The sequence below is a fragment of the Brassica napus genome, chromosome C2 (assembly GCF_020379485.1).
Source record: "Brassica napus cultivar Da-Ae chromosome C2, Da-Ae, whole genome shotgun sequence".
Lineage (NCBI taxonomy): Eukaryota > Viridiplantae > Streptophyta > Magnoliopsida > Brassicales > Brassicaceae > Brassica > Brassica napus.
This window is the reverse complement of record NC_063445.1, coordinates 46635451-46645697: the sequence shown is the minus strand read 5'-3', so window position 1 is coordinate 46645697 and position 10247 is coordinate 46635451. Positions and strand designations below refer to the sequence as shown.

The following is a 10247-nucleotide window of genomic DNA, read 5'->3' as shown; positions in this document are numbered from 1 at the left end:
TATTAAACCTTTCTATATATTACAACTCAGGATATTACAAAAATATCAATGGTTATAAGAGAGTTTTAAACATAGTAAACCATTAAAAGACTAACTGGATAATCCACACTTGAAATATACAGAGAACATTGCTATTTCATGTGCCAATGCGAAGTTCACATTATAATGCTAGCTCCAAAAAAATATCAAAATATCTATTCTATTAAAATAGGAGTGTGAAAAAAAAAAAAACAAAAACAAAAACAACAAAACAGTGTGATCATTCGATAAAAGTAGGGTCCAACAGTTAATTTCCCACGGTACATACTTAAAAAGTAAACTATATTTTTACTTAACTGCATCTAAATAATTGGGATCCACTGTTTCTAACTGTATCAAAATATCTTATTTAGTCAAACACGTGCATCAAGTTCTTTTATAACTGCATCAGAATATGTTAGCAAATGGGTCTGATCTAAATTATTATCTCGGAAGCACGGGCCTGATAATGTATAGTTTGTTAATTATGGGCATGGCCTGGCCTAAATTAATGTATCGTTTGTTAATTATGGGTCTGGCCTAAATTATCATCTCCAAAATACCGATCATTAACGGATGGATAGGGATGACTGGATTGGATTAAAGCGCCGGTTCATTTTTTATATATACTTTTATAAAATTTTATAACATTAATTTTACTCTTTTCTGTAACCTATGTGAGTTTTTTAGTGCTATTTGTTTTTGCTAATTATGTAAATTTTTGTATATGATAAAACTTTTACTACATTTGTTACAACTCATGTGAATTATAAATAACCAACCTATTTTATTGTCCACCCACATCCATTAAATCAGGATCAATACCTATTAATATATGTTTAGTGCAACAGTTATTTTTTTACGGTACCTACTTAAAAAATAACCATATATTTTCTAATTGCATTTAAATATATATTTGTAACCACCACTTTAATTCTATAATGATCGGGATTCGTTAGGTTATTTTGTAATCACCACTTTAATAACTTATATAACTGGTTTTTTTTGTTACCTGATTACAAAGAATAACTTATACTCCCTCCATTTCATATTAAGTATCGTTTTAGAGAATTTTTTTTTTTTACAAAATAAGTGTCGTTTTCGATTTTCAATGCAAAATTTATTAATTTTATGCAAAATTTATTTTTCTATTGGTTGAAATATGGTTAGGGGTATAGGTAATAGTGTTTTTTTTATAGGAAATGTACAAAATTAATTGTTTCCTTAATCAGTGTGCCGAAACCTAAAACGACATTATAATGAAACAGAGGGAGTACAATTTAACACGGCAAGTTTGTTTATGAAATGTCCATGAACCAGATTGGTTTCTATAAACCAAACAATGTAAACTCAAAATTCATATTAAATAAATACAACTGGTTTTTAACAACTAAGGTGCGCCTTTTTATTTATATTGGATCAAAATTTACAAAACCCATTTTTAATTACATTAAAAAAATTTATGTGTAATATTATGTATAATAATAACGTTATTATCATTATATATAAAATCAAATCATGAAAATTTAATGAACATAAAATTTTATCTATTTAATTACTAAACAAAATTGTAACTATACTTTGTTACTTTCTTAAAAATAATAATAACTATTTAGGAATAAAGTACAAAATTAATGTGTGAAAAATGCTATGGCACAAATGTATAGTTATGCAACATCACAAATTCAATACAATTATCAAAACTTCTTACAAATAATTTTAAAAATATATTTTACATTATATGATTACAAAGAAAAATACAAATAAGATTACAATGAAAAACACAAATATGAAAATTAAATTTTTTTAAAAATATGTAAAACAAAAAATATACCCATCTTTTTAAGGACGGACCAGAATCCAGTAGTCTTTTAAAATAAAATTTGGGACCTGTATACAAAAACTTTTTGAGCCCTTGGTTTGGTAGCGACGGGGACGACCCGGCGCGAGGTGGAAAGGCATGCATGGGACTGTACCATGTGCGTGTCACGTGGTATAATTATAGTGTCTTTACTATGTGATTAAGACACGTGGACCACTATTACTGGTTAACAGAACCCATCAACAACTGCTTAAGGAATAAGGACGCATTAGCTCTTTTGAGAAAATTACAGCTGTGATCTTTTTTTTGGTGGGTCCAGAATCCAGATCATAATATGTACCATACGTTTTGATAAATGGTGAAATATTACATAACGAACATCACAACATGTATGTGTAAATGTTATTATATCGCAAACGAAAAAGACATTGATGTTGTAGGTACGCCCAACTCTCGATACGTTTCGATCCAACGATATATAATCTAGTTTTGTAATAGCAATCGTGATATTATAGACTTCTAGTTTGTATTTTAATTTAATGTAATGTAGTTATATAATGTGAAGAACCAACATAATGGATGATTGGTGATGTGACTTGTGCTCTCGTTTCTTCAGTTGCACCATGTGAGCAGGTGTGTGTTAGAAAATATGTCGTTAACAAAATATGCCTCCTCAAATACTATCTTAAACAATTTGCAGCGTCCCATGATTGGGTCGTAACAAGTAGTATTAGGTCAAAGTTCAAACTCTATATATTCGTCTAGAAAATAAAATAAGGATAAGATATCTATGTTGTTGGGTTGGGTATAATTGAGGTCTCTCTTGTTTGGTTTGAATAATACAAATTTGAGCTCTGAAAATGATATAGTGGAAAGTATTAATTCTTAATCATTGAGATTTTTTTTTGTTATCTGAGCAAGATCATTTAAATCACAGATTTTAATAGAAGTAAAACTTTTAACATATGATCATCGTTTACAACATTTTTTCAGAATATCATTCAATGGCAAGAGAAAGGGGGTTCGGTCTGATTTATGATCCCTCCTGGCCAAAGACCAGTTTTTGCTAATAATTTTTGACATGCCCAAAACATCATTTTCATCAGAGTTCAAATCAGAAACGCAACAAAACCAACCTCTCGTTTAGCCACTAGCCTACCTCTAATAAGTAGTATAATTGTAGATTTATTAACCTCTTAAGATTATTTTCTATATCACTTACGGGGAACAGTCAGGGGAGGATGTAGTATTTTTTAATAGGGGGGCAAATCATGTATAAATATAAACATAAGACTAATATATGAAGTTTAATAGGGAAAATAGATAAATTTTGGGTCGAGACTAACAGGGGAAACATCAATGTCATCGCAAGTGAATAGGTTTGTGTTTTTAATTCAACGATCCAACAGTACTTCTGACCTAACACCTAACTAAGTTTGTTCTTCTTGTAATTTTTTGTCGCTGTTCTGTAACAACGAATACACGTTTTAATTTATTTGGAATCTAAAATTAATTTACAATTACAAAAAAGAACGACTTACAAAGATACTGAAACACAGTATTATTCGTGTTTCGTGATAGCTATTTGTCAAGAAAACAATAAATATTCGACAAGTTTTTTCTCGCAACTTTTAAAAGTTTGGAAACTTCACCACCTTTTTATGTTGGCTCGTAATCAAATGCTAACGAAAGCAGTCATAACACAGACTATTCAGAAGTTGATTGTTTGTGGTTTGTGGTTTTTGCTTTTGATTTTGGTTTTTGCTTTTGTAGAAACCAATATTCTAAAAATCGTTAGGCGGTAACTAAGCGCTTTATAGAAGACTAGCGATTAGGCAGATTATTCGGGGTCTAGGCGAGGCCTAGACGTTAGCAAATTATTGATTTATTTTATATATTTTATATATTTATATGACATATTTTAATTTTAAAGTTTAATTATAAAATTATTGTGATGAATTATCAAAATTAGATATACAAAACAGAAGAAAGTAGACAAATTTGTAGATTTGTAATAATATTATTGCTTAATTTAACATATATAGACAATTTTAGATCGATTTTAACTAATTTTAACCGATTTAGAACCGTTTAAACCAATTTGAATCATATAAATCGGTATAAATCGGATTTTAAGAAAATTGTTTCGGATAGGAACGAGTTGCTGCCTAGGCGGGGGCCTAGGCGCCGCCTAGACCGATTTTTAGAACCTTGGTAGAAATCATTTTTTATTCAATCAAGTTTTTGGTTTTAGTTTTTTGTTTTTATAAAAACCATTTAAGTTGTCAATCAAGATTTTCAATAAATAGATTCCCTAAAATTTAGGAAAACTAGTTTTTGAAAAATTTAACCAATTTATGAAGAAAAACCAAAAACCAACTTTTGTGAGCTTTTATGAAGAAAAACGAATTTTGATTTTTTTTTAGAAACTACTACATTATAATTAATTAATAATTAATAAATAATATTTTCATAAAAATTAAAATTATCATAAAATATTTTTTACATTAGATATCATTTAAACAATAATGTGAAATATTTTAATTTGTGTTTCATATCTGTAAATAAATTTATATGTTTTATAAATAATATTATTTAATTTTAAAACTTAGTTATTAGTTTCTATAAATAAAACAATTGAATTATTTTAATAATTATTAGTCACATTAAAAATAACAAAAAATTATAAAAACATAATATGTTTTATTAATAAAATATATTGTATAATCCTGAATTATAAAAATTGCCATTCAAGTTTAAGAAAATTTAAATAATTATATAAGAAAATTTATAATTAGTTTCAAAATTTTATGTATTTTTATTTTTGTATCCTTTGTAATATTTATATAAGAAAAACTATTTCTATTCAAGTTTTAAAAATTAAAAATAATTTATATAAGAAAAATTTCTAAGTAGTTTCAAAATTTAATATTTTTATTTTTGTGTAATTTTATATATATATTATGATTTATATTTTACCATAATATATTTTTTTATAAAAATATAATAATTAAAATATGTTATTGTATTTTATTTTAAAATAATAATCACAGTATTTTGATAAATTTATTTCTATTTTATTATATTATTTTAAAGTAATGTATTAGTTAATTTTTGAAATTTTAAAAAAAATACAGCAAATCCAAAAACTAAAATCTAAATCTAAAAACCAAAAACCAAAAACCAAAAGCTGAAAACCAAAAACCAAAATCTAAAAAACCAAAAACTAAAATTTAAAAACCAAAAACTAAAACTAAAAACTACCGAAACAATCGTCACCTCGATAAAAACTGTCCACGTCCAACCAGAAACTCACCCACTTGCATTTTACCACGTGTCCCCACTCAAACTACACAGCCATTTAACTAATAAACTACTAATAAACAATTAATAAATTAATTACACTTGAACGTAATCGTGTGCTGATGATGAGTGATGACACTATCACTAGCCTCTCTATACGTCTATATAAGAGGGCCTCCCTTCTTCTAAAACTAGTACTTTCTTCTTCTATAACGGTTTATTTCTCACAAAATCCAGCCTACTCACCAGAAAAATGATCACGTGGCACGACTTGTACACCGTTCTCACGGCGGTTGTTCCGCTTTACGTCGCCATGATACTAGCCTACGGTTCCGTCCGGTGGTGGAAAATATTCTCCCCAGACCAGTGCTCCGGCATCAACCGCTTCGTGGCCATATTCGCCGTCCCTCTCCTCTCCTTCCACTTCATCTCCACCAACAATCCCTACGCCATGAACCTCCGCTTCATCGCCGCCGACACGCTTCAGAAGATCATCATGCTCGTCTTGCTTGGCCTATGGGCGAGCCTGACGAAGAAAGGAAGCTTGGAGTGGATGATCACCATCTTCTCTCTCAGCACGCTTCCCAACACTCTCGTCATGGGGATCCCTCTCTTGATCGCCATGTACGGAGTTGAAGCGGGATCTCTCATGGTCCAGGTCGTTGTGCTTCAGTGTATCATTTGGTACACCCTCCTTCTCTTTCTCTTCGAGTACCGTGGCGCGAAGCTTCTGATCATGGAGCAGTTCCCGGAGACGGGGGCGTCTATTGTCTCCTTTAAGGTGGAGTCCGACGTGGTTTCTCTAGACGGGCATGATTTTCTTGAGACGGATGCTGAGATCGGTAACGACGGGAAGCTTCACGTCACGGTGAGGAAGTCGAACGCGTCGAGGCGGTCGCTGACGATGACGCCTCGGCCTTCGAATCTTACCGGAGCTGAGATTTATAGTATGAGTTCGACTCCGAGAGGTTCGAATTTTAATCACTCTGATTTTTACTCGGTGATGGGGTTTCCCGGTGGGAGGCTGTCTAATTTCGGTCCGGCGGATATGTACTCCGTTCAGTCTTCCCGTGGCCCGACTCCACGACCGTCCAACTTCGAAGAGAACAACGCCGTGAAGTACGGGTTTTACCCTAACAGTTCGGTTCCAGCAGGAGCCGGATCGTACCCGGTTCCGAATCCGGAGTTTTCTTCCGGTACGGCGGGTTCAGTTAAACCGAACAAAACTCCTACAGATAACCAACAGCTGGAAAAGAAAGGGAGTCATGACGCCAAGGAGCTTCACATGTTTGTCTGGAGCTCCAGCGCTTCGCCGGAGCACGTGGCAGCTGAGCAATCTGAACAAGGCGCAAAGGAGATCCGGATGGTTGTCTCTGATCCACCGAGGAAGAGTGATGTTCGAGGTTTGGATTATTACAAAATTGAGTTCAAGTGTTCAAGTATAATGTTTTTTTAATTTTACCAAAAAAATAAAAAAATAATGTTTGTGTTTTTAATCATGGTTCTGGTTTTGTCAGGTGGTGATGATATGGACCTTGGAGAGGTTGAAAGAGAGATAGAGAAAGCAACGGCAGGGCTGAACAAGGTGGGGTCCAGTTCCGCGGCTGAGCTAGAGGCAGCCGGTGGAGATACTGGCGGTGGCGGTGGGAAGGCAACTCACATGCCACCGGCAAGCGTGGTGACTCGTCTTATTCTGATAATGGTGTGGCGAAAGCTCATCCGAAACCCAAACACTTATTCCAGTCTCATCGGTCTCATCTGGGCTCTTGTTGCTTACCGGTCAGTCCAATCATTTTTTCTCTAACTGATTGTGGATAAGGAAGTAAATATTTATATATTCTAGATATGGAATAATTGTAATATGGACTAATTGAGTATGGGTTTTTATGGAAGCAGATGGCATGTGGCTATGCCCAAAATACTACAACAATCTATCTCCATACTCTCAGATGCTGGTCTTGGAATGGCTATGTTCAGCTTAGGTAATAAAACTTGTTTCATCTTTTCTTAAAGGAGAATGATTATGCAGATCAAGCTTTAATGATGTAATCTTAAGATTCTAAACATAACTTTGAGTCCAGTTTCTTCCTATCTTATCTGTAAAGTGCCATTAAATGCAAATGGTGGGTCTAGGCATTTTAGCTAGTTGTATTTGTCCAGCTTGTAATTGGTAAAAGTCATATATATGAACTGTACAACGCATTTACCAAAAGAGCGTCCGGACCCTCTGATCTTTGTGACACAGACATGTTGGTGGGTCCGGTCCCCACAAGAGCTAGTGGCTGTTTGTGTACTTATTTGTGGGCTCACCAAGAAGCTGACCTAGCTCCTGCTGTCAATCTCTTTTATTCCTTTGATTGATTTAATTTTTGGCTTGTGATGATTAAGGTTTGTTCATGGCCCTTCAACCCAAAATCATTGCTTGTGGGAACTCAGTCGCTACGTTCGCCATGGCCGTCAGGTTTCTAACCGGACCCGCCATCATGGCTGTTGCTTCGCTCATCATTGGGCTACACGGCGACCTCCTCCGTATAGCCATCGTTCAGGTATAAACAGAGATTTTGTTGTTGTTCAGTTGTATGATCCATGATATGGCTAAGGTTTATAATATGATACATCATGGCGATGATATTTTTTGTTCCTATATCATGGTGATGATGTTGATTATATATAGGCTGCGTTGCCTCAAGGAATAGTTCCGTTTGTGTTTGCAAAAGAGTACAATGTGCATCCCACGATTCTCAGCACTGCGTAAGTTCCAAACCTATTCATTATATTAATTTTTGGTCAAATATGTTACATATAGAGGACCCAAATAACACATGTTATGGTGGTGAAATGGATGCAGGGTTATTTTTGGAATGCTAATAGCCTTACCAATTACTTTGGTGTACTATATCTTTCTTGGCCTTTGAATCGGTTCCTACGCCTTCAACTTCAACTGGCTTTTGAGAACGCCTCGGAGATTGGTTGTTTTGTTCATCAGAAACCAGGAAATAAACAAAGGCTTTGATTTCGTGGGAAAGAGTGGAAAGTAGTGAACAAGAAGAAGATATGCTTTTGGTTTTGGTTTTGTTTCCAATATTTGTGGAACACAACAAAAGTACTTAGGATTTAGTGAACAAGATTGCAGTGATTAAGGATCTTGTCTTCATTACACGCCAAAAACCCTCTCTTTCATCGATCTTAATTATTTGTTTTCTGTTTTTTTTTTTGTTAATTATTTGTAGATTTTCGTTAAGCAAATGTAATGCACTATACACCCGTGTGTATACCTTTCTTTAACAGAATGTTTGCACCTTTTATTAATCCTACATATATATATATGATATCACTGTTGTGCATTTAACTATAACGAGCGTACTAAGACTTATAATCAACTGATGTGTTTGGTGATGATGTCTTGTGTGAGTTGTAAATGATGACAAACAATCAAAACTTGATTTTAAATTGGATTTTTATCAGAGCAGCTAACGTTCCACAAAACCTAGCGGGAAGCTAATGCATGATATGTGACACAATCTAAGCACTTTCCAATACGGTACATGTGTTATATAATTGACTTGACTCATCAAACACGATTATTCTGGCGTGTTTTGGGGATGGTAGTTGCACCAACCCTACGAGCTGCGTGGTTGCTGCGGAAAACTGATATCTTGCATATTTACATTGTTTTATCCATTTCACTACAAGAAAACAGGGGGATTCTGATGGCCGAAATCGTCGGAAATTCGTCGGAATCGGTCTATTCCGACGAATTTCCGACGAACCCGTCCGTCGGTATCGTTTCGTCGGAAAAAAAAAATTCGTCGGAATTTCGTCAGAAATTCCGACGACTTTCTGACGAATACCGAGAAACGTCATTCTGACGAACTTCCGACGATATTACGATGCGGCTACACGAGACCAGAGTTCATCGGAAAACTACAATTCCGACGAACGTGGTTCCTCGGTTTATTCCGACGAACTTTGGGCGTCGGAATTTACCGACGGACAACGGTCGTCGGAATATACCGACGAACCACGTTCGTCGGTATATTCCGACGGAAATGAGTTTGTCGGTAAATTCCGACGGATATATGTCCGTCGGTATATTCCGACGACCGTTGTCCGTCGGTATATACCCTTTTTTTTTTACAAATTAATTTTGCATTTTTATATATTTTTTGATATTAATAAATTTAAAAAATTGGAAATTTAAAACTAATAATATTATAAAATTTAAATTCATAAAAACCGAAATAGGAAAAAAACATTCATAAAGTTTAAAATTCATACAAACCGAAATAGAAAAAAAAACATTCCGAAAGTTTTATAAAGCCGAAATAAACTAAGATGAACTCGAAGACATCAAACGATCTAGCTTCTGCATAATCTCGGTGTTGAACTTCTTCTGGGATGCCAACTCAGCAAGGATAGTGGCATTCTCCGAACGGATAGTGGCATTCTCCGAAAGGATAGTGGTGTTCTGCTCCTCCAATGCCCCAATCCGTTCATCTTTGTCATGTAGCTCCTCGAGAATCATGGGATCGGCATACGGAGCTTGCGAAGAAGATGCCGGATACGAAGAAGCACGACGGGCCAACCCAACTAAACGGCCTCCTTTCCTTTTAGGAACCGCCTACAAAAATATTTAAAGTAAGTAAATATGGACAAGTAAGTAATCGACATTATAAAAAAAATATATTAATAAAAAAAATTACCTTTTCAACCATCTCATTTATTTGCAATAGAGACAGGTTGGTTGAAGCTCCCGTGGAGTCGCCGTCATCAGAGAGAGGCTGAGATTGAGAAACTATCTCAGCTTCCACCAAATCAACTACACCTCTGATCACGGGGTCCTGAATTTGACCCGTCGTCTTGTTAGTGTGAGCCACCTTAATGAGTTGGAGACGATCAACGGGATTACCGTCATTTGCTTCGATCTAAAAAAACCGCCATTATTAGCCAAAAAATATATAAAATATTTATTTAAAAAATATAAAGATAAATAATAATAAAAAACTTACAAGTTCATCCTCCTTAGTAGACATGGAGCAAGCGCCGAGGTTGTGCACATACATACCTTTCCCGCCACGATCGCTCTTCCGGTTCCTGGAGTTCC

The 10247-nt window shown here is 34.5% G+C and overlaps 1 protein-coding gene across 1 annotated transcript; it reads left to right on the top strand.

The window, feature by feature from the left end:
- The first annotated feature begins 5330 nt into the window (after positions 1 to 5330).
- Positions 5331 to 8448, top strand: LOC125581968 (auxin efflux carrier component 4-like). The gene is made up of 6 exons (XM_048748287.1): positions 5331 to 6546; positions 6661 to 6922; positions 7040 to 7125; positions 7532 to 7689; positions 7818 to 7894; positions 7992 to 8448. The coding sequence occupies exons 1-6, from the start codon at positions 5397 to 5399 to the stop codon at positions 8056 to 8058; spliced, it is 1800 nt and encodes a 599-aa protein (XP_048604244.1). The 5' UTR covers positions 5331 to 5396; the 3' UTR covers positions 8059 to 8448.
- Positions 8449 to 10247: the final 1799 nt, after the last annotated feature.

What these genes read in the sequence shown, in the direction of transcription:
- LOC125581968 (XM_048748287.1), top strand. Translation starts at nt 5,397, where the DNA reads ATGATCACGTGGCACGACTTGTACACCGTTCTCACGGCGGTTGTTCCG. An exon ending in TGGGCTCTTGTTGCTTACCG is followed by an intron (nt 6,923 to 7,039) that starts GTCAGTCCAATC and finishes TTATGGAAGCAG; the next exon opens with ATGGCATGTGGCTATGCCCA. An exon ending in AATGGCTATGTTCAGCTTAG is followed by an intron (nt 7,126 to 7,531) that starts GTAATAAAACTT and finishes GTGATGATTAAG; the next exon opens with GTTTGTTCATGGCCCTTCAA.